The sequence below is a fragment of the Raphanus sativus genome, chromosome 8, assembly GCF_000801105.2.
Source record: "Raphanus sativus cultivar WK10039 chromosome 8, ASM80110v3, whole genome shotgun sequence".
Taxonomy (NCBI): Eukaryota; Viridiplantae; Streptophyta; class Magnoliopsida; order Brassicales; family Brassicaceae; genus Raphanus; species Raphanus sativus.
Window position 1 is genome coordinate 10,027,225 of NC_079518.1, and position 23,470 is coordinate 10,050,694.

General features: G+C 36.0%; 6 protein-coding genes across 9 annotated transcripts; 3 read left to right on the top strand and 3 right to left on the bottom strand.

The window, feature by feature from the left end:
* Positions 1-588: 588 nt before the first annotated feature.
* LOC108820929 (60S ribosomal protein L39-1) lies at positions 589-1,311 on the top strand. Its single transcript, XM_018593961.2, has 3 exons — positions 589-728; positions 877-980; positions 1,106-1,311. The coding sequence occupies exons 1-3, from the start codon at positions 726-728 to the stop codon at positions 1,152-1,154; spliced, it is 156 nt and encodes a 51-aa protein (XP_018449463.1). The 5' UTR covers positions 589-725; the 3' UTR covers positions 1,155-1,311.
* An 889-nt stretch (positions 1,312-2,200) lies between these two features.
* On the top strand, positions 2,201-4,675 carry LOC108819207 (uncharacterized). The gene is made up of 5 exons (XM_018592203.2): positions 2,201-2,769; positions 3,686-3,742; positions 3,838-3,906; positions 3,987-4,055; positions 4,178-4,675. The coding sequence occupies exons 1-5, from the start codon at positions 2,362-2,364 to the stop codon at positions 4,343-4,345; spliced, it is 771 nt and encodes a 256-aa protein (XP_018447705.1). The 5' UTR covers positions 2,201-2,361; the 3' UTR covers positions 4,346-4,675.
* Positions 4,676-6,280: 1,605 nt separating this feature from the next.
* LOC108837172 (uncharacterized vacuolar membrane protein YML018C) lies at positions 6,281-8,802 on the bottom strand. The gene is made up of 8 exons (XM_056991601.1): positions 8,435-8,802; positions 7,954-8,328; positions 7,646-7,863; positions 7,275-7,345; positions 7,065-7,166; positions 6,851-6,968; positions 6,585-6,720; positions 6,281-6,491 (listed from the first exon to the last, which is right to left on the bottom strand). The coding sequence occupies exons 1-8, from the start codon at positions 8,513-8,515 to the stop codon at positions 6,429-6,431; spliced, it is 1,164 nt and encodes a 387-aa protein (XP_056847581.1). The 5' UTR covers positions 8,516-8,802; the 3' UTR covers positions 6,281-6,428.
* Positions 8,803-10,567: 1,765 nt separating this feature from the next.
* LOC108819162 (vesicle-associated membrane protein 711) lies at positions 10,568-12,133 on the bottom strand. The gene is made up of 4 exons (XM_018592153.2): positions 11,732-12,133; positions 11,353-11,543; positions 11,109-11,272; positions 10,568-10,950 (listed from the first exon to the last, which is right to left on the bottom strand). Exons 1-4 carry the CDS (start codon positions 11,946-11,948, stop codon positions 10,863-10,865), a joined length of 660 nt encoding a protein of 219 aa, XP_018447655.1. The 5' UTR covers positions 11,949-12,133; the 3' UTR covers positions 10,568-10,862.
* A 3,354-nt stretch (positions 12,134-15,487) lies between these two features.
* On the top strand, positions 15,488-17,493 carry LOC108822789 (uncharacterized). Its single transcript, XM_056992294.1, has 8 exons — positions 15,488-15,695; positions 15,812-15,886; positions 15,993-16,079; positions 16,433-16,489; positions 16,666-16,762; positions 16,851-16,919; positions 17,008-17,083; positions 17,169-17,493. Exons 1-8 carry the CDS (start codon positions 15,645-15,647, stop codon positions 17,380-17,382), a joined length of 726 nt encoding a protein of 241 aa, XP_056848274.1. The 5' UTR covers positions 15,488-15,644; the 3' UTR covers positions 17,383-17,493.
* On the bottom strand, positions 17,426-23,459 carry LOC108822782 (pantothenate kinase 2-like). Of its 4 annotated transcripts, none has more exons than XR_008937661.1 (23): positions 22,995-23,410; positions 22,692-22,910; positions 22,493-22,545; positions 22,100-22,216; positions 21,718-21,837; positions 21,503-21,597; positions 21,335-21,428; positions 21,115-21,258; positions 20,909-21,021; positions 20,634-20,826; positions 19,930-20,138; positions 19,776-19,820; positions 19,635-19,683; positions 19,437-19,519; positions 19,243-19,359; positions 19,103-19,166; positions 18,879-19,025; positions 18,636-18,794; positions 18,477-18,560; positions 18,192-18,389; positions 18,042-18,113; positions 17,786-17,959; positions 17,426-17,609 (listed from the first exon to the last, which is right to left on the bottom strand). XR_008937661.1 is itself a non-coding variant. In XM_056992292.1 (23 exons), exons 2-23 carry the CDS (start codon positions 23,224-23,226, stop codon positions 17,858-17,860), a joined length of 2,709 nt encoding a protein of 902 aa, XP_056848272.1. In that variant the 5' UTR covers positions 23,227-23,228; positions 23,359-23,459; the 3' UTR covers positions 17,678-17,857. The 4 variants fall into 4 exon arrangements, 2 of the variants coding, with proteins under 2 accessions (XP_056848272.1, XP_056848273.1); XR_008937662.1 differs by having other exon boundaries at positions 17,426-17,672; XM_056992292.1 differs by lacking the exon at positions 17,426-17,609 and having other exon boundaries at positions 17,678-17,959; positions 22,995-23,228; positions 23,359-23,459.
* Between the last annotated feature and the right edge of the window lie 11 nt (positions 23,460-23,470).

The window sequence follows — 23,470 nt, forward strand, 5'->3', positions numbered from 1 at the left end:
AAGTGAAAACGATAAAAATGGTCAGATATTTACCCCTGAGAGACGCGGACGATATGAGCTCATCAAAAGACTGCAACTACACCTTTTAAAGGCGTCCAAGTCTGAAAGATCATAGGAATACGAATCGCTTCCATTCCTCATAGGTTGATAAATATTTAATATCTCACTGTTTCCCATTTACTTTATTTTAAAAATTTGCATTGGGGCAAGTAAACCATTTACATTCTTCCAATTACTCGTGTGTCCATTTTCTAAACTATTTTTGAATTGTGGAACACGTTGATACAGTAATTGGATTGAAGGTTTATTAATATTTTTTTGTTTGTAACTTTTTAGAGTTTGAGTCATAATAAATTGAATTTATGATCAATTATGCAAATTACTAGTATAATTTTTTAAAGTTTTATGAACGTAAAATTTGATATATAAAATTTTGGCCAAAAGAAGAGAGATAATAAAATTATAAACTAATTTTACATTTATCATTTCTAAAATGACTATTTTCACCACATCCTCAAAACAATCAAGTGAAGGTTTATATTTTTCTAAAAGACCATAGAGCAGGCCCTGGCTGAAAGAAAATATGATATTTGAAGCCTTGAAAGATATATAACGGCCCAGTTAGACTTGACTTAGGGCTTCTTTGTTTTCAAGTTAAAAAGGTTCGCATCTTCATCTTCTCACCTTTGCCTCGCGTACGCAGCCGCAAATCGGACGACTTCAAGATGGTAAGCCTCTCTCTCTCTATCTCTATCTCTCTCAAATTTCATATTTGTTTTAATCCATTGTTGGCTTCGCCTGACTGAATTGAATTAATACTTTGACGCTAGTTTATAAAATCAAATGCAGTTACTGATTTTTGTTTTATGAAACCAGCCGTCGCACAAGTCGTTCATGATCAAGAAGAAGCTTGCGAAGAAGATGAGACAGAACAGGCCTATTCCTCACTGGATTCGCCTCCGTACCGACAACACCATCAGGTTCAAACAAATTTACTCTCTTTACTTTTTTCTCGGTCTGTCTTAAGGAGTATGTAGCTGTCATTTGGATTGATTAGGGCAGAGAAAGTGAGCGAGTTCTGAAATCAGAAATGTTTTCTTTTTAGGTACAATGCCAAGCGCAGGCACTGGCGTAGAACCAAGCTCGGATTCTAGATGAATGCGATAATCAAGATTGTTCTTTTCTTTTGGGATTAGTCTCAAGTTTTCTGATTCTAAGTGATATGACTTTTGTCAGAGATTTATGTAAGACTTATAGCACTCTTTTGAGTGATGTTACCAAATATCCTATGGCAAGAGTTACTTCATGTCATTTGTTTGATTTGATTTGATTGTTTAATTAACTCTGCTTCTACTTCACCTTCTTCCAATTTAGATACCAGATAAGAGTTTAGCACTAGATTTATGTCTGAAGATTGCTCGAGTTGGAATTTTCATATTTAAATGGTAGTACCGTAGTACCAGTCTGATTCGGTTGGCACTCTAATTATTTAGCTGACGCTGTGGATCTTATTGTAAATGACAACCTCAAACACAATTTCAGTTTGTTTCTCTCTCCTGTCTCCTCTGAGCATATACCAACTGTATCTTTTAGTTCAATATATGCTTCCAAGTAAAGTTCTATAACTCGATGGTAATCTCGGTATTACAAGAATGTCTGTGAAACACAATCAAATCAAAAGATTTCTTGACAAATTCAAACAAGATCAAGATGAAACTAAAATGGTACTTTGTTTCTTATTGTCCATCATATGAGATGGAGGATCAGCTTACGTTGTGGTATGAGTCAATGGTTGCATCAGTCTCAATGAAGGAAAAGACATGTTGTATTCAAAGAGTAAATCCCATGTTTTGATCATACCTGAGCTTTATTGAGGCTATAGGAAATTTTAGATTTATTTTGCAATTTTGTTGCAATTTTGAAAATCATTTCCATAGGGAATCTTTACCTATTTGTTTTACATGCACTTTCTTCCCATACAACTCAGTTTTTGGGTCCCATAAATTTTATTTATTTACACACTTTCTTAAAAATAAAATACAAATCTGTAATCAGTGGACCCAGTCTTGCATTTTCACATCGACATCAAAGGGAAAAAAAACAAATTTATCTTTCGAGGAAAAAGAACAAGGAAAGAAAAATAAAAGAGAATAATGTAGGCGAACCCTCGTATATAACACAACATCCATCAATCTTTTTCTCCTTATCGATATTCCAACTTCCTTTTCTCTCTCTCATTCACTTTCTTCGCCATTGTCTCTCTCTTCTCTCTCTCTCTCTCTCTCTCTCTCTCTCTCTCTCTTGTGTTGTATCTGATTCCCGTTTTCTGCGGAAGCTCTAGATTTTATTAGCACGCCGTCGATGAAGAAGGCTACATCGGCAGCGGCTAAGACGCCGACGGTCAAGGACGAGTGGGTGGCGGCGGCGATGACCGACGACCAGATGGTTGTAGAGCTTCTTATACGGCTGAAGCAAGCGGGGACGACGACGGTTTCAGAGAATCTGCTTCCGTTACAGTGGGGAATCCGTCGTCAACGGCGGTCACGGTCCTCAAGATTCGGCGGCGTTCGCGTTACGTTGAAGAAAGACGTAGATTCCGCTAGAGGCAGTCCGAAGACTCCTCTCTCGTGGAGCGACGGATCTGGAAGTGGCGGCGGAGCCTCTGCATCAGCATCTCCTCCCTCCCCCGCCGCAGCAGCAGCGGGCGATGGATTCGAGGATGTTTGTCGTCAAGCTAGCTGCTCCGCGTCAACAGGATCCGGATCTAAGGTACTTTCTCTTTCCCTCAAAAAAAATCTTATCGTTGATTCAACTCTCGCCCGCCGAGATTCACTCTTCTTCTCCTTGTCTCTCTCTCGGTTATGAGATTTTTCATTGTTTTAGTTTTTTTTTTATTCTACAACTTAATCATGCCGGAAATTTTAATCCCTCGTCGTGTTTTACCGGCGATTACGGCGGAGCCTTCTTTTAGGTTAAACGACTCTTCCATTTCCAAAAGTCAAAAGCCTATTTAACTTTATTTTCCTTTTTTCGATGTATTTTTTTGTAATTTTCAAACTTACTAAAATTCTTTCACAAGTTTTCTTTTTAATAAACCAGGGGTTAACCGGTTAATCACTGTTTTTTTAACCGGGAGAGATTTAACCGGATCTTGCGTGAGGAGCGTCTCGTAATTGGTCAAAATTTGATTTGTCTCGATAGGAATAATAATATACAGTGTAAAGGTTCTTTAGATTATGGGGGTGGTGGTGGTAGTAGTACAGCTAATTGGTCAAAAACGTGCGCGTTCTCTGTACGTTTTGAGGCATTGAAACGGTATCGTTTGTTGGGTGTGGCGAGTAAAATCTTGTCGGAGAGAGTGGGATCACGTGATCTTTAATAGTGACGACGCATTTACACGGGATTTTCATTATGTGGCATTCCCATTTGTATTTGTGTTTCTATAAGAATAGTTTTTTTTTTTCTTTTCCTGACCTAAAAAAAAATACTTTTTTGGGAAAAGAAACTTTACTCTGTATCTTAAATAAGATCTACGTTTTGAATATATACAGTAAAAGATCTATAACAGTTGTTGTTCACTCTTCTGCATTTGATTTAATTATTTGTCAAATTGCCAGATTTGGCATATTAATTATACATTTATTTACTCTTATTCGGGACTAATCAACTGCGTATATTTTTGCAGGCTTTACCAACAAACGTTATCACAAGTTCTATATCCGAGAGACTGAAGAGAAAGAAGGTAATATACAAAACTCGCTTTCACTTTTTATAAGTAAATCCTAAACTGAAATCAATATCTTTTTTTTACTGAGCTGAGACTTTGTTTTTGTTTAGTTAAAGTCATCTTCGGAGCTTAAGTACGAAGAGAACTTGAAGTTGAAGGAAAGACTCGACCTTCAAAAGGTAAAAAGAGAGTTTATTATCATATTCTTATCTCACTTTTATCTCCAATCGTATTCTAACAAAGATGGTCGCTTCCACAGGAGATTTCAAGTCTCCGAGCAACGTTAGATGAACAAAAAGTAAGGAACCAAAGGTTGAAGAGGATTAAGGTAAACATTTTTGAGTTTTATTTATTTATTTTTCCCTACCATTTTTCACTGTCTTATCATTTTTCACAGTCTCTAATTGCTGCTGGTCTTTGTCTGAATACTATTTTGTTTTCTTGTTTCAGCTTGACTTGAACTCAGGCCTTGTCAAGAACGAGACTCCGGTTAATTTGATTCATAATTCACAAGAATCAAAATGTTGCAGAGTAGAGGGCAACAAAACTGCTAGCTTCTTCCTCCCTGATTTGAACATGGCACCATCCGAGGACGAGATATTGCATGGAACTAGCTAAGTGGCATATTACTTATCTGAAGATTTTTAGATCTCAATCTTAACACAATCAAGAAGGGAGACATAGACTTTAGTCTTTACACAAACAAAAGTGGATGTAATAAGAGGTGTAATGTCTCCTCGCATCATTCTTTTGTGTTCTGTTTCCTTCCTTTTTAGGTGTAAGACACTCATTACTTCTTGGTTTTTATTGAGAAGGTGGTGGAAATTAGGTTCTTTAACTTTTGTTCTTTCAAAATTGTATCGATTCGTTGTATTTAAAAAGCTTTGTTGGAAACTGTTACTAAGAGGAAAAATTAGAACAACTAGTTGACTTTTATGTTTCAAACCATATGCTATTTATACTAATTGATATTAAAGCCCTAGTTTCCGCTCAACAAACCCAAGACAAGAGAGAGATCTATCCAGCTCACGAGCCATCATTGTTTTTACTAATTTAAAATTTTCAAAATTTAAACTTGCGACGTAAGTACTATAGTGTTATTGGTGGTTCGTCGGATATATAGAAAACAAATGCCAACTTGTTATCACCTAATTTGTCTCGATCCAAGTTATTATTGTCGAGAGATACAAAAAAGATAAGCTAGAATCTCTCTTCTAATGTGTTTTGACAGTATAGTAATTATACTTATCCATTTTCCTCAAATTAAATGTTTTGTGACAGGTATACTAAAACTAATAAATCAGAAAATATATAAGTTAATTAAAAATACTCCTTTGACAAAAAATACGAAGAGAAACAACTAAAATTACAGTTTAAAAAAAAAAAATTTCAGTTGACCAAAAGAAAAGAAAAAAGAAAAGAACGAGGGTGGTTCCATAGTCATGGTTGATTAAAGAAGGGATGACTTCTTTAGTCGCCCTCCTCAACGATACTTTCCCTCAACAAACTTTTGTGCTCTTCCGAAAACCCTCTAAAATTACATAATTCATCAATTAACACATCGACACCTTTTATCAACCAACGCCTTCTTCACCATATATATCAAAGACAGACACGTTCTCCGGGTCCATATTTCAGTACAATCCGAGCATCCCTAAACGAGTAATCCAACTTGTTCAAAGCCTCGTAACAACGAGACCCGTCTCAGTAGCGCCTTACCGTACCGAGGAGAAGCCTACATTACATTCGCTAATCGCGTTAGGGTACTCACTTAACCCCCATTTGCATGTAACAAGAAGCGATGCCCGTTCTCAGATAAGCTACATCGATATGGTCCTTAGGCAAAAGCTTTTAGGCTTTGTTGTAGTGAAAACATGGCTCCTTCCTTGTCTCGTTTCTGGAACAGCTTGTTTTCCCTGGCTTGGTTCCGCCGAAACTCGAAATCATCCTTTGGCGTGTCTGGAACTTTCTTTTTCGGTGTTGATTTTTCCCATTGAAAGGTGAGACTATTTATCTCAAACAGAGGATGATGATGAAGCAGAGGAATCAAACAGAGGATCCTAGTATTTGAAGGCAAGGAACACGACACAGCATGACTCTGTAGGAAGGTGGAGTGAACTTTACTCCACCAATAATTTAGTGTCCAGAAAGCCAGGGAAAAATACAGATTGTTTGTTGTAATAATCAAACAGTAATGTATTGGAGGCGGTTAGTCTTCGGTTTTGTTTTCTATTTTGACGATTCAGTAACGTTGACCAAGAGATTGCATACGTTTCAACGATAAACAATGACCAGCTACGCATTATGCTACTGAGCCCACTTTTTTTTTAACATCGGTTAGCAAGCTGGAACTAAGACAAAACGGTTTGCTCCCTATTATCGCTAAAGCCCAAGTATTTTCAGTTAACCATGAGAATTTTTTTTTCTAAAACAATGAGAAAAGATTTATTTTTGCGAGAGAGACTAGTAATATTCACACCTTGTCTTATGCTGCTGCTGCTGCAATCAATGGTGCCAACATTATCTACTGGAATTAAAAAAAAAACTCGATGGTAATGGTAATCACATTCTTTTCTTTCATTGACTTAAAAACAGGGGAACCCCCTTAATCATTTCCAAACATGAATCCATGATACAATTTCTACCCACAAAAAAAAAAAAAGAAAGAATCATTGACAAAAGCTTCTTGGCGCCAACTGCGTCACAAACCAAGTTTCTTCGAGAACAAGTCCGATATATTAGCTATTACAAATCCAGCAAACACCTGACAAAACAAACAAACAAACAAGATTCTTGAGCAGCAAGAAACTCTTCATTCTCTAATTGTTTGTGATAGAATGCAAGATTTTTAAGTCACCTGAGTAGAGCCAAGAATGTAAATGGCAGAATAATGACGACCATGGATCATCATGTCAGCGACCATCGCCAGTGGTATGGTCAGAGACATACCCAATGTGGCTACTAGCGGAGTCGTCCACACCACAGAAAGTGCCCTAATTTACGACAAAAAAGCCAAGTCATTTTATAACCCATACACACCTCTTTTCTAGGAGGATTCTAAGGGTTTGTAAGTATATGCCATATTCAACATAGCTGACACCTAGTAAGTCATTGGAAACATACCAAAAATAATCAGAGAGTACACTTCCGACGAAACCATTAGCCAAAACAACTTCATCAAGCTTGGCAGAGTGTGGTATGGTAAACTTTGGTTCGATCCCTAATGCTGTCAATGGCCACACTGAAACCCAAAACAAACAGTCGAATTAAAGAGCATATAATATTATGTAACTGGATGAAACACTTGTAAAAAAATTGAAGATATAATGTTTTATACCAAGCCACCAGAGAGCAACAAGTGTGAACAATCCTATGTATCCAAACAGCTTTTGCACATCAACACCTTCCCCTTCTTCACCAGCAAACTTCTTTAGAAGCACTGTGATGTCAATAACAGAAAGGTACAATGAACATTCCACGAGGTTATCATCCCCAACATTCAAAAACTCTAAACCATTGGAAGATCAAATTTTTAAAGAAATCTAACCTGTAAATAGTCCATAGGAGACTGCAGAGAGAAGCCCAAAGAGATCTCCAACAAGGGACCGTTGCCCGTTGCTAAACACAAATATCAACTGTACGTTAAAAGAATATGGTTGATGAATATTGTACAACTTTATGTAATCATTAGTTTTATGAGAATGAGACCGTTCCAACACGTACACACAAAGCAAGATTACTTTATTAAACATTGAATTTTCTAGATGATACAATACAAAAGGTCAACTATCAATTAAGAACACAGTTCGGGTTTAGCTTTCGCGTTATAAATACACAGAGATATCTTTCATTTTCTAGGACTAAATGTCATATTAAGATGCAGGATTAGGATGAGAGTAACATAGAAAATAAACTTACAGAGAAGAGTTTAATTGCGTGTCATCAGCAGCCCAAGTTTTCCCCAATGTTGTCATAACCACACCAGCCATACTCACAAAGACAGCAACTACTTTCGACAGGTTCAAAGTATCTTGACCCAACAACGCACCAATGAAAAGAGTAAACAACCCTGAGGTCGAAGACAATACAGTAGTGCTCGCCACGCTTGTACGCGCAAGAGCAGCATTTGACAGATACTGTCTCAACAGACAAAACAAACATCATTCAACCAAAGGGCTAACTAACTACACAAAAAGCAATGTAAAGAAAACAAAAACAAGACAAACCTCTGTGACAAACCAAATGGGAGCGAGGTAAAGACCATACAACACGATCTGCTTAGTCGTGACGATCTCTTTCCTATGCGTTTCTTCTCTCCCTCTACCCATCATCAACGGTCTCACATCTTCCTCGTGGGAAGAGAAGTCCTCCTCGCTGTCTTTCTTAGTGATGGTCCCTTGAAGCCCCATCTCAATGACTTTGTGCCTCAGAGGAGAACCGACCTCAACAACCTCATTGGTTCCGGAGGAAGATGATCGTCTCCGTCTCTCTAGGTAACGACAAAGCCAGTCTTTGAGGAAAGCAACGGGGAGGTAAACGATCATAAGCGAAGCACCGAGATACGTTACTGCAAACGGCTGCTTATATGCTGTAAAGATATCCTGAAAAAAAATACAATAAAGTATCCAAATTTGAGCCATTTAAACAGAGATCTAAGCTGATTCAGAACAGATCAAGCATCTAAAATTTGAGGGTCAATGGTTAAACCTGAGTAACTTCGGCAGAGGTGACCCATATGACAACAACAGTACCAATCAAAAAGAGACCAGCTTTGTATCTCCAACCCATCACAAAACCAAAACCCAGAAATCAAAAACTCAGGTGGGTTAGTGGGGATCAATCAACAGAGATCTGCCCGGTTCGTAAAGGTTGGTCCTTTTGCGGCAAAGGAAGATTTAATTAGATCAGAGCGTGGGAGGGTATTGGAGGGGGAAGACGGTGGAGTGAAGAAGAGAGAAAGGGGGCAAAGTCCAGAGACGACGACCAGAGATTTGACCGGATTAGATTAAAATTAAAAACAAAAATAGAAATAAACGGAGGAGTAAGCCGAGAGGGAAGGACGGGGGAAGCGAGGAAAGCGTTATGACAAGGAAATTAAAAGAAGAAACATAAGAAAAAACATTTACGTTTTTTAATTAGTGTAATATAAATTGTTTAGTAATAATGACTTCGATTAAATCGGATGGTAACCTTTTTTCAACGATTATTTAGTAATACTAGTCTAAATCGTAATATCTACGTATGTATAGGTGATGGTATAGCTTAAATCAAAAGAAAAAAAAATTGCAGAAAATAACAATCATCCAAAATTTAGCAAAAAGAAAAGAAAATAATAAACTTTTTTTTTCTGAACCAAAGATTGAGATTCAAAGTAGATTGTAGCCGCATCATAAGCGTGACGAGATCTTTTTAGGCATTGGAACATTCTCCTACGTTAAAAAGTTCAATCATATTTTGCAGGATGCAGCTTTTATACCCTTTTTAGCTGATAATAGTACAAGTTACTGTCAATTTATACTTTTATAATTTTTTTCTTCAATCTATTCTAACATATAGTATTTTTTTCTGGTCAACCTTCTAACATATAGTATTATTCATTTTTGTTAGATGATGCTTTAAAATCGTTGACATAAATTGAAAAAAAGTTACTTGTATATTTTATAAACAAAACATCATCAAATATTTTACTTAAATCATAATTTAATCAATAATAAAACAAACATTAGAACGAAAATAACATATTTTATATTAAATTTTGAAAACAATATCCAATTAAAAAATCAATTTAAACGTCAAATATTAAAGCATAAGGAATATTTTTTTTCTTTAAGTCGTTTTGAAGTTACTGATTCCAATTTTTTTTTAATTAAACTTATTCCAATTTTTTTTTTAATTAAACTGATTCCAAAATTGAGAAAATCGACAGACGAGACTGAGCCAAATGAAATGAATGCTATGTTAGAATTACTGTAGAGAAGACAAAGACCCCTGATTTGTATGGTTAGTTAGTTTGCTTGTCATCTCTAAGGTTGGAAGTCTCTTAATCTTTTTCTTTGTCGGCCTTTGGTCTCTTAATCTATTTGGCAACCATCTTTTTATTACTAAATAACAAAAAATTGAAAAATGAAAATCTTTTCAAAATAAAATCAAACAGAGTGTTAAAAGAAACATAGTAGTATAATTTAGAAATTTCATTTTGGTAGTAGTAGTAGGTGGCATGAGGAGTTGTCGATTAGGTGAATGTGGTACTTCTGTTATTAAATTAGTGACACTGACGACACCTCTGTATTTTTTTTTTTATATTTGGACAATAGTGAATGACACCTAGATCTTATCATCCTTTCATTATATTTCTACTGCTTACATTCAATTAAGATCATCAACTTGATAATGGCTTCAACTTCTTTTTTTTCAAATTTATGAAACATTTTTAAGTTGCATACCAAATAGTATACAATCGCAGCATCAACTTTTTAGTGTGAACGGAGAAAACAAAATAAGTATGTTTTAGGCTCAAAAGATGTACATACAAGTAGTCATGGCCTTCACATTCGACCCAAACCCAATTCAGACTAATGAGAGACTTTGTTCGAACAATCAAAACCATCTAGAGATTTAAGACTTGTGAAGATAAGTACTCTTGGTAGTATTTTTGCTTTTTATATGTTTTTGTTCGACAAATGAAACTTGTCATATGTATACTTTTGCGTTTGTTTCTTTTCCACTAACCAAAGCTCTGTTTCAAAAAGCCTTTTGGTCTGCACCACTTATTTTGACCTGTGAAGATTTTGAGCTATGAACAAATCCATGTATCTAGAAGCTGGTGTGGACAAACACAAATAACACAATAATTCCAAAACTTGTATAAACAGATCAGACGAAGCAAGCCTGTTTCATTTCACACTTTGTATATATATATAGTTATACAATATGATGGCAACACAAATTCACATTGCAAAGCAATGAGCTTCCACATTGCTCTATAAACAAGAATACTTCTTCACATAGGCGAGTGCAAGACATGAGCTTTTTAAACAACATCAAAATGCTCGAGGAAAACAAATGGAACGAAATTGAGCAGACAAAATAACCGGAGACGAACACAAAACCGAGATTCCTTCAGAGACAAATGCACTTAAATGCAAGATGGCAGAGTAGGTCCATGGCAGACAAAGGCAACTGCAATGTATATAATCACCAATAGTAGTAGTATCAAGAGGAACCTGCAAAGACCAAACAAAACACATAGAAAGATCAGACAAAAAAAAACTCCATTATAAATATAGAGCTTGGGGGTGATTAAAGCACATCACTTTGCCATAGTTCAGTGTGTTCTTAGGCCAAAACATGTTAAGGTTTTATGGTTTTACAGGGAACGTACGTGAGCTTGCAATTTCTCCACCAGACGGTGGTTCTGAAACGGCGAGCTTGCTTTCTGAAACGGAATGTATTCCCCTGCATATTTGCTGTTTTGTCGACAAGTAGCTCCAAGCGTTCACCTCTGTCTAGAACTTTGTCAATGTTCTCTATCATGACATTCCGCACCTGTGCCCCCAAGAATGTATGTTATAGCCCCCTAAAATCAAAATGATTTAAAAAGACAAACAAAACTCAAAAATTCAGACCTGATTCATTTCACCCTTGATCCGGTTGATCCTATCGGCGTTAGGATCGTTAGAGTAATACTCAATCTGCTGACTTAGAACTCTTGAGAACTCCTCGTTCATCGCATAAGCTTGTGCCGTATGAACTGCTCGGGCGTAAGTCCTCACGAACCTCTGGTGAATATCCTCAAGAAACGCAAACGGAATCCTCCCTGAGAGATTACATACAAAAAAAAAAAAACTTTATTTAAAAAATAACAGATTCGGACATAAACCTCTTGTTCCGACAAAGAAGATCGAATTGATTCAGACATGGCGTACATCAAAAAGATTACAACTTTGGATTCCATTTTCACGAAAGATCGAAACTTTAGGCATAGGGAGAGAGAGAGGGACGTACTTCCGGCGGTTTCCTCGGCCATACAGAGGACGGTGAGGCCATCGGTACGCTTGACGTGAAAGACGTAGCGATCCTGAGAGTACGACACGTTGCTGTCGTTGTTCCCAGGGACCTTCTCCAGGATCTGTTTCGCGATCGTGCTCGCGTTCGTTGACGTTGACGTGAACTCCGCGAGAACCACAGTCCCACGCGCCACGAGCGCGTACAGAATCGCCATATCCTCCGAAGATCACAGGCGGAATGTACAGACGCGACGGGCGTAGGAGAGAGAGGGAGGGGAAGGTCAACGAACGAGACGAATCGCGAGATCAATCAGAGAGAAGAGGAGCCTTTTGCACCTGTCTGAATATAATTGAATATCCTCCCCTGTCTCTATCTCTCTCTCTTCTTTCCTCTTGGAGTTTAGCTGGAGCAGAGACCTTTTCGCCTTTTGTCAGATTTAAATTATTAATTTCGGATAGCTACTGATATTTTGTGTTAGTTTAGTAAGTTATATTTTCTGCCGACTAGGTATAAATTTATAAATGTAAATATGACATGTGTTTCATTTGTCAAAATAATATTATCTGATACAAAAAAATATTAATTTGAAGATATATGATTAAATAAATAAATACTAAAAAATTGCATATGTGAAACATTACTACAGAGAAGAAATCATCATCCAAAGTTTAAATCACATATTTCTGAACTGATAAATATTATATATAAAAAATTGATATCCAATTTTTTTAATTATTGTTATCATAATTCAGAAAATCAAAATTTAAATTTTGAAGATTTTGTGTAGGGCTGGGCAAAAAATCCGAACCCGAAAAACCGAACCGAGCCGGATCCGAAAAAGTAACACCGAACCCGAACCGAAATTGATTAAATATCTGAACGGGTTCAAAATTTCGGTATTTAAAGAACCGAAACCGAATCCGATCCGAACCGAAATATTTTGGGTACCTGAATGTATCCGAAATAAATTTATATACTTAAATATATACATTATTTTTATATATAATGTATATTAAAAATATATAAGATACCTTTAAGTTTTCCAAAATACTCGGAAATATATACAAATAGTCAAAAGTAAATATTTAAAATAGCTAAAGTATACTGAAAACACCAAAATAGTTAAATATCTATTGATTCTTTATCCAAATATTCAAAGAAAACCAATTTATATGTTAAATTAAGGTATTTTGACATATAGGTTATGAAAATTTATATATAATATATTATCTTTCTTACAGATTTTGAAAATTTAAAGTATATAATAAATTTTGAAAATTTAAAAATATTTTAAATGGGTTATCCGAACCCGAACCGAACCCGCAAAGATCCGAACCAAACCCGAACCAAAATTTAGAAATATTCGAATGGGGCTGAAATCTTTAACCCCGAAAACCCAAAACCCGAATAGACTGAACCGAAACCCGAATGGGTACCCGAACGCCCAGCCCTAATTTTGTGTATCACACACCTTAATTTAGAAGATATAGATACCAAATTAAAAGAAAAGGGCTAACATTTTGTTTATGTTTTACCTATAAAATAATCATTAAAATATAAATATAAAATACTATTAATTTATTATCATATAAAATATAATTTTTCGAAGAAATAGTTACAATAAAAGTTCTATAAATTAACAATGTAAGGTTATGATAATTTATTAATTTACAGATTTATTAATTCAATTTTGTATTTATAGTTATATGTTTAAACTATTTTTATATTTAGAAAAATATTTAATTTTCTATATTGGTTAAAGTTTATAGATTTGATTTCTTACCTTTTTATTAGATTGTTTGATTTGTATTTATATGTTACATATCATATAATACAACTCAATTTTATTTTTCAATAGAATGAACTATAAAATTAGAGATGAAACTAATTTTGAGAAAAAAACAAACAACAAAATTGCTTATGTATCTTTATATGAAAAATTATATGATAATTATTAATTTAATGGGATTATATATTTACTTACTTTTTCTTTAAAATATTATTATTTTATTATATTATGTTATATTTTATATCATTTCTAATTTAGAAAATTTATTAATTTATTATGTATATTATTTTATCAGGTGTTATTTTATAGAATCTCTGATGAAAATAATAAAAACAAGATTAATGCTGTGAAATCAAAAATGGCAATGGCCAAAATGTGCACAAAAGTGTGTATTCAGTCAGAAACTTTTGAGGAAGTGTTGGTAGTTGCAAGAAGAAATTATCATTAGTTAAAATATCAGATTATAAGTAACAAGCAAAAAGAAAAGAGTGTCTTGTAAATTTTTGAATCACAACGGAATCAAACAATTTGGTCTCTAACTCTACTTCCCAATCCGATTTAGATTTTAAATTCTAAACAATCAGAGAAAGCAAGAAAAAAAAAGGAAGACGGCATGATGAATCTGGTGGATCAATAGATACATTTTAATAGTTTCTATATTTTTCTTTTAATAACACATTATACTTTTTTTTGGACAACAAGAAGATTTATAGATCTAAACCAGAGTTCAGTACAAGATAAAGCGAGAGTTATGCAGTGCCGATTTCGCGATGGAGTCGGCTACAACATTGAGCTCACGACCAACAAAAGAAACATGGAAAAAACTGAAAGAAGAAGATAGAAACTCGATATCCATAATAACACATTATACATCTTAGCAGAAATCGATTTTATAGGTTATTTGAATTTTATACCTAAAGATATATAATTGCTTTAGTAGTTTCTATTTTTCCTCTTATAATAATACTCTACATTGATTTTAGGTTTGTATAGTTTGTTCATAAACCTAGAAAAATCGATTTCTTTAAGTGGTTTGAATTTTATACATAAATATATATAACTCAGTTATATGTTAATAATATTATTGATCTCCATTGATTTTTTACAGGTTCATTTTCTTGGATTATATAGAAATAGATGTATACTTCACATATAACACATGAGAATTTTAAATATGTAAATTTTTGTGAATCGATATGATAGGATGATAATTCTTTTTATTTGGATATACGATAACAATCAGGGTAGTCATAGATAGTTTGATTTAATACGATAACAATGATGTAATTTGTAGCTTGATTTAATACTTATTGGGTCAAAAAATTAATATTATTTAATTCAAATTTATTAAAGGAAAACACATAATTGAAATTGGAAACGACAAACACTGAAATAAATAGTTTAATTTAATTCTTAATGGCATGAAAGTGTAAATAATTTTAAAAACTAAGTGATAATTCTTATTGGTACTTTTGGAAGATTTCTTTGGTCAAAGATTTAATATTATTTAACTCAAATTCATTTAAGGAAAACATATAATTGAAACTGAAAAAACAAACATTGAAATAGATAGTTTAATTTAATTCTAGGTAGAATTACAAAGTGTAAATAATTTTCAAAACTAAAAGGCAATTTTTATTGGTATTATAAAGATGTGATTGCTTGCTGCCATTAATCATAAGTTGTTGCAACAGTTAACCGTAAGTAAGTGGGAGCAAAGCCGCAAAGGGTAATATCCGACCTTCCGGTTCGGTTTAATTTTAGTTGTTCTGTGGGGGGGTGTTTTCAGTTATAATAAGCAAACCAGAGTGTGAATTGATTAGTTTAGCATGGTTTCGATTTCGATTTCGGTTCGGTTCAGTTCAATTTCGATTGTTTCAAAAACATGATAACTGTTCCACGATTCAAACCAGTTGTCGGTTCGATTTCAGTTTAAGTAATAATCGGATAAGGAAGACCTAAAGTAATCTCTCCCGGTTCACAACTTGCCATCACGACCGTCGTCAAGGAAATAATAAACATTTGAGAAAGGTTTAAGAGTAGCAGCTAGGGTTTTATCTCCAATCCAAAACCAAAATCCAACTTCCTCTCTGTGTCAAGTTAGTTCCTTTTGGCTAGAAGATGAATGCTCAAGTTGCTGTCTCTCCCACAAGCCTCATCGATCAGATTGTCGTTCGTATTTCTTGTCTTTTTTCTTTTCAATTACTCAGTATCAGAACAACTTTAAGGGTTTCGATTCGATTTTGGTTCACAATGAAACATGGGTTTTCAACGTTTTTTTTGTATAGGTTCCAGGTGATGTTGTTCTTGATTTGTCAAACATGACTAACCAGACTATCAAGCTCGGTAGTGGCCTCCGTCAGGTATCATCATCTTCCTCAATCTCTTGTTCTTGTTCGTGTGTGTGTGTGTAAGAATCTAAACATTATTCCAGTGACCAATGACATTGTGTGCTTTGGTTTCTTTCAGGAAAGTGATGCCATCTCTGCAATGAGAGCTGGGAAGTTTAGTTACTCCAAGCCAAATAAGTATTGGGTCGAAAGTTCTCATAAACGGGTCAGACCTCTTTGGTTTAACATGTGTTTTGTTTTTAAGCTGAATAAATGTTTTCCTTACTGGTTCATTGTCCTGGATTTATCCCTTCTTATGTCAATTATAATTTACGAGTGATATATGTTGGTCTCAAGAGGATGATCTTTAGCATTATGGTGATAGTTTAGATTTTCCGTAGTTATTGATCATATTACATATGGATCGATTAGAGAGAGAGAGAGAGAGAGAGAGAGAACCGTTCGTCTACGATTCTAGTTTCGAAGTAGTAGGAGTTTTGGGGTCACTTTGTGGATTATCTATGTCAGTCTCTTTCTTGTTGACTTTGTTCTTATGTTTTTTCTTGTTTGTTTTTCCAGTACATTCCTCGCACCGAGGATCATGTTCTTGGAATTGTTGTGGATTATAAAGCAGACGTAAGTCTTTTGAAATCATTCCTTGTGTAGATTCTTGCATCCCTATCAAACACTTTATTAAATTTTAGTCCTCATATGTGTTTACGAAGCCATATTTAAACTTGCTGCACAACCACACATGAATTAAGATCATTTTAAGTACTGAATTGTTTATATGATTCATCACGGCATTGCAGAATTTTTGGGTGGACATAAAAGGACCTCAACTAGCGCTTTTGCCAGGTCTTGCATTCGAAGGAGCAACACGAAGAAGCATTCCCAAGTTTGAGGCATGTTCCTTCTGATATATCATGTAGCTCTTTTGGAATATGACATTCTCCATGAATTGCTAAAAAGATCTGTGTGTGTACTGAACAGGTAGGCACTCTGCTTTATCTTCGGGTTGTTAAGACAAACATAGGAATGAATCCCGAGCTGTCTGGTACTGACGGTAAGTCAAAAGCTTAGAAGACTAAAAGCAAATGCTACTGTACGTTCTTTTAGAAACTCTAATTGTTTCTTGTTTCTATGTAAACTAGCAAGTGGCAAAGCTTCAGTATTTGGACCCTTGAAAGATGGTTTCATGTTTGAAACTTCAACTGGTCTTTCAAGAATGTAAAGACATACTTACCTCATAAACAGTCTCATCTGTTGCATCTCTTCACTCAAAACTGCTCTGACATTCTAGATTTCTTAATAGGTTGTTGAGTTCACCAACCTGCCCAGTCCTCGAAGCTCTTGGAAAGAAACTCTCATTCGAGATAGCCACTGGCTTGAACGGCAGAGTGTGGGTAAACGCAGCTGCTCCACGTTCAGTGATTATCGTAGCCAACGCGATAATGAACTCAGAAACCTTAAGCGCGACTCAACAGAGGATCATGGTTGAGAAATTGCTTGCAAAAATTTCGGACTAAAATGTTGACAATAAGAAACGTTTACCGTTCCTTAAAATGTAACTGAATCTTGAATGCTCGTTCAGCAGATATTATTGAATTGGATTATCAATGTGTTAGGTATATTGTTCATTGAGAGATGCTCACACCTAATATCTTCTCCTTGAATCCATTCTCATTCTTCAAACTCAAAGGCTAGAGAGTTCCACAATTGCAAACTTATGAGGAGCAAACGGTTCTACTGATGGCTGGATTGTATGTTGCGTCCAAAGTATATAACATGAAAAATGTTCAAAAATTAGCGTAGGACACTGTATAACATGAAAACGTATGGTTGATCACTATATAGCATCCAAATACCGTCTAGACCATGTTTTAAGAACACTGCACAATAGTCTTAAGGTAAAAAAGTACTGAAGAATACCTAATAAGTAGTATACAACAGTGAGCCAACAAACTACGGAGGCAAGCACACTCTTATATGGCGTATGATACATCATATTTGAGATAGAGTGGGAGGCTCATATCTGCAAACACTGTCATATATGTTTCCATTTATCAACTTCTCAGCCAATCTCTGATTCTTAACCATTGCTAGCTGCAAAAATAAAGGTACAAAAAGGTTTCAACCAAATTTTCAAAAGCAAATTTGTTAAGAGTTGAAACTTGAGGTTTCAAACCTTGAGCGCCTCACATTTGAATTGAGCGTTGAAGTTGGTGTGAAGAGCTCTTCCCATACCTTCCAAGACAACCTACAAAAATCATCAAACATCAAACAATGAACAAAGCTTATAATCTCTTTTAAAGAGAGGATGTTTTTGCGTATATACAAGATCAGCATCTTTAGCAGCAGCTGCAAGCTCTGAGCTGACTTGTCTGAGGTCAATGCAAGGACTTCCACATCCATTTTCAACAACCATCAATGGTGCTGAAGTTGAATCATTCTTTGACCCATCATCCCCTGGATTCACCATCGCATCCACAAGTAAGCCTCCCATTTCTGCTGCTCTCCTCAAGATATCACAGTGCTTCAAAAGCAAAGACATCACAGAAGATTAGTTTGTGATATAGTTATAACCACTGCAAAGAGTCTTATCTAAACCAAGAAAGAATACCTTAGCAGCACCAGCGACTATATCAGGGAGTTCCATAGCGGTCACATCGTTGAGAGCAGGCAGAGAGTTTGCCACCAGAACAACCTGGAGAAGCATAGTAACTATTTGTTTAGTGTCAGAAAGAAACTATCGTAGGAAGAGCTAGGGGGAGATGCATACTTCAGACCCACGGCGGAGAAACTCTCTGGCAAGAGGAAGCATCCCAAGTATGACGTCTGCTCCTGAGTTATCAACAAAGAGTAACGCTCTTTTATGTCGATGAGGCTGCTTATCTCCAGAGCCAAGCATCCTTTCTTTGAAAGCATCAAAATCATCTACCTGATGTCAAAGGATAACGTTCATTTCAACTTCTAAACCAGAAGTTTGCAAACATAAGTAGGTGGGCCTTGTCTTGTCTCTTACCCTCCACGGTCTCTGCATCTTGTTGCGGCTCATTCTGTATATTTCAATAATGGTTCCTTTGTGATATAGATCAACACATGCTCGAGATCCCCAGTCAAATATGTTTGCAGCTAAAACACCTTCTATAAGTGTAAGCAACCTTGCCTCCTGAAAAATATCCAGGAGAGGTTGTCTAACATGCTTAAGCAAAATCTACATAGAGAGGAGGGTTAAAGATCATATACCTCGCTCATTGAGTCAAGCTCCTCCAGTAAATCAGGTAATACAGCAAGTGATGCTTCGTTCTCCCTATTAAATTCGAAGAAAGAGAGGGCATAAGAGAAGCTACAAGTAGGAAAGAGATGATAGCCCTATGTTTTGGTACCTTAGCTTGATGCTTCTATAGGCATCAACAAACTGGAACTCCCTTAAGCATTCTTCCCTAAGCTCCAAGAGATTTGCTAGCCCCAGCTTTCCATATGCAGCTGGCTCTTCCATTAATCTACAAATAAAAAATCAAGAACTTCTTGAGTTCTGTTTGAGAATTGTGGTCAAATTTGATGTATGATGAAACCAGACCTTGCCAAATGAGCAGAGAAGGCACGAGCAAAAGCATCACCACGCCTTTTGGCATCCTCGGTTCCTCCTTCACTTGCAACAGCCTATAACCAAATATATAGAATAACAATAAAACATGAGTTACACACCCCACATAAAGAAGAATATACACTACTGGAGGAAGAATAGTATTCCTATGTGATAACTTTTAATAGTTACCGTATCAACCAGGTCTGGCAAATGCTCAGACAAAACTTTAAGCCAGTACCTACACAACAAAGCATAACAAGCAATCTAAGAGACAGTGAATACATCAATATAACCAACGTTTTGGAAGATCAGCATGGACGTATTACTCACTCTCGTTCTCCTTGGTCTGATAGGTCAATGGTGTTAGGCTCATACCTGGAGTATAACAAATCATTGTAACAAAAACAAGAATGTGAATCCTCCAAAACCATGAACAAGTGCCACCAAACCATGAGCTATATGTACTCAGGGACAAACCACTTACATTTTGGGGTCAGCCAGCAATGGGAACACTTCTAGTGTGGGCACAAGATGAAGAACACCAACGTTTAAAGCACTGGCGTCAGATCTTAGAGCACTACCTCTGGATGAAGGAACATCAAAGCCTCCAAGTCCAGTTGTTTTAGATGGAGTCATGGGTACAGGCGCAGTTATTTCAGTTCCTCTACGCACAAACTTCTCCATCCATGAAATCTGAAAGCCAACAGGAAAGTCCCTTTAAAAATCCAAAACTTATCCAAACTGGAGAATCAAGATACAGAACACTTATAACTAGTTGAAGTGATGTCTCTTTATAATTAGTCCAAAAAAGTTGAAAAAGGGAAAGAGCACCTGATTCCATCTCTTATCCAAAGTTCAATGAACGGTATCTCATGATTTTCATCTAAACCTTTAATAGAAGATAGAACAATACTATGTATGTTATATATGTGTTCACAGATCAGTGGAACAATGAATCTCTCTTAAGTAATAGAACATCAACAAAGTTGGTTAATATAGTGGAGAACTTATGATTCTTAATCTTGTTTTTTTTCTCTATTATTCTTTATGTCACATAAAAAGATACTTTGTAGCAAGAAGAAAGAATCAGCATACTACACAACGAATGATACCCATACAAGTATAAGCATATGTTAATTCACTAGAACAATCTGAGGCTTTGGTAGAAAGTAAGTTAAAACAGGTTACCTTCTCGTTCAGATCACCAAGTGGTGGTCCATGGATATTTCCTCCAGTGTATGGTGCACCCATTGGGAACCTCTCAACCAACTGATGTGACATTAAATCATCCAATCCATGCTTCTCATAGCTCATGAACGCACCCATAGCACCAAGAAAACCTTCATGCCTCAAGAACATAGCTTGCATCTCACCTTTCGACCTAGTGTGATGAGAACAACACATTAAAACAGCTGAGTTGATGAAAGTAGAGTACTCATATCACGTATAGGGTCCAAGCATACCAGAAATGAACAGCAAACGAGATTGTGTCCATGGTATATGCATGTCCCCTTATGAAAAATCCTCCAAAAAATATTCTCTTCAACCCAAACCGAAGGGCGTTTAAATAAGATATCTACACAGCAACATACAATATCAGAAACTAAAAATACAATGAGAAAACATCAGGCTTATCTTGCTCAAGAACTTAGGACAGACGACGACATACCTGCCCAATATTGTATGAAATCATCCGCAGAAGAGACAAGGAAATGTCTTCAGGTCTGTAATCTTCTAGTTCCTTATTCTCAGAGATGGCCTTGCCAAAACTAGAAGCTATAGTTGAAGCAGAGAGGCCAATCTGTTTAAGGGACTAATAAGAATCACTACAACTATAGTGGTAAAGCATTCCATATCCTTCAGTGAACGAAAAGTAGAGTCATTCATACCTTGGAGTAATCCATGCCACCATAAATATCACCAACAAGCATGTCAATGGTACTGTTGTCTCCCTTTTGACTGAGTTCTAGCAATTCATCAAAACTAAAACCCAAGAAAAACTAACTAGTATAAGGAAGATGAATACAGAGAAGTAGTGTAAGATCAGATCTGTTTACCTCTTGCACTTAGTTAGAAGTCTTCCTAAGCCCCAATAGGTACCACCACCAACATTAGTCCCACTTACACGTTCAAACTTTCCCTCCCCATCAACCTATACTTTGAAAAGCCTTGTGTGAGAATCTATTTGTTCAATGCAATGTTCTGACCTCCCAACTGAGGAGTTCAAGGAACGACGACAGTTTGTAGAAGAAGTAAGAAAGTAAACAAATACCTTGATTATGCTAACACCAGATCCAACGTTAACAAGAAGATAAGGATACAATTCATTAGGATCTATCTGTATAAATTCTTTCTCAGCCTCCATGTGCGTGTAGGCTTCATGTCGAATAGCCTGCAGAATAAAAGTGTAAAGGTGAGGCACAATAACTAAACCATACCGATTACTGAACAAAATCAATTGTCTTATCAGAGCCATGTGCAGACGACAACACAGAGAAAAAGTTTCTAGCTCTTCTTCTTTTCATGTGAGAATCAGAACTTCAATAAGAAAATCATTAAACCGGACACCAGTAATCAGAGCCTGTCTTCTGATTTGTAATAAAGGAACAGTTACATATGCAGACACAACGTAAATGGAACTTTGAATTACTAACCTTGAGCAGAAAATTAGCTCCAGAAACAAGGCAATGCATTTCATCTTCTTTTTCAATACTAACGCCAAGCCGTTCCTTGAACAAGTCCGCAAATTTATAAGCCCCACCACCTGTGACCTGTAAGATATTACATGCGCTGCATGACTCATATGTTTCAACAAGCAGTCATCAAGTAACCTCAAAGCCAAATCTGAAAATCACATGACATGGATATAAGATTACATAAAAACCACATGACACGTGAACATAAAAAAATGTTTCACCTAAAAGAAATCATTTATGAGAAATTTTAAATGTCTTCTGGTATCTCAAGTGGCAGAAGGAGCTAAATATATGTGAAAAGCCTCATAAGGTGATCAAGATAAAAACAAGCAAGCATGAAGATGACATTACCTTGATAACACCAGTTCCCAAAGGCAGGGTCTTCGAGCTCCAAGGATAAGGATCTGTTCATTGAAACAATTGGTTGAAACTTGAAAAGAAAGGGAGAAGAAGACTAGTTAAACAGTCAGTCACAAGAAATCTATCTTATAACACTCAGTGCACAAGACATTCTTAAAATCTTATCACTCTACTATGTGAAGGTAAATACCACGGCGATGAAGCTGCTTTGAGTGGATAAAGTCCAAGCACTCGTTTATCTTGTGAGTCTCAAACTTAACGAAATGAAGTCTCCCACCAAGAACAGGATAGCTTCTCAAGTTCCCATTGCTTAAACCCAACCTCTCCTTGATAGTCTTCTTCCTCTTATCACCATCATTTGAGTAGTAGTCCTCGTGCCTTGAGAAATACAGCAATTTTATCAACGATCCTGCAAAAGGGTTTCACATTGTTTCAAACACAAGACTGGTAATGAAAGAAGAAGAAGAAGCAAAAATACACTCTGGAACCAAACCTCCGATATCAAGAGCCAAATGAGAGATATCATCAGACTGATTAGGCAAGAGAATGGTGGGGTCTCTCTCCTCGAAGTTGCCCTGAATCTCAGCTTTGCTTAGATCAAGCTGTGGCCTAGAGCCTGATCTGTGGATTGAAGTGCCAGGAAGAGCAGAAGGAGCCATATCTCTCTCACTAGATTTTGCTTCGTCAAGAATTGGATCATGCTCATCATCTCCTCGACCAGCCATTCCTTTTTAATTTATTTATATAAAATATTTTTTGGAAAGAAAACAAAGACAGAAAGATCGGATCACCAACAACTGCTTAATTCCAACACCAACTTTCCCAAACAAAACTAGAAACCCCAGAACACAGCTCACCCTGTCCGTATCGTCGAGAATTTAGACATAACACGAACTGAGAAGACTTTCAAAGTGTTAAGACTCACCAAAATCTTCAATTGTTACATTATCTTGTGTATATAATTCATTA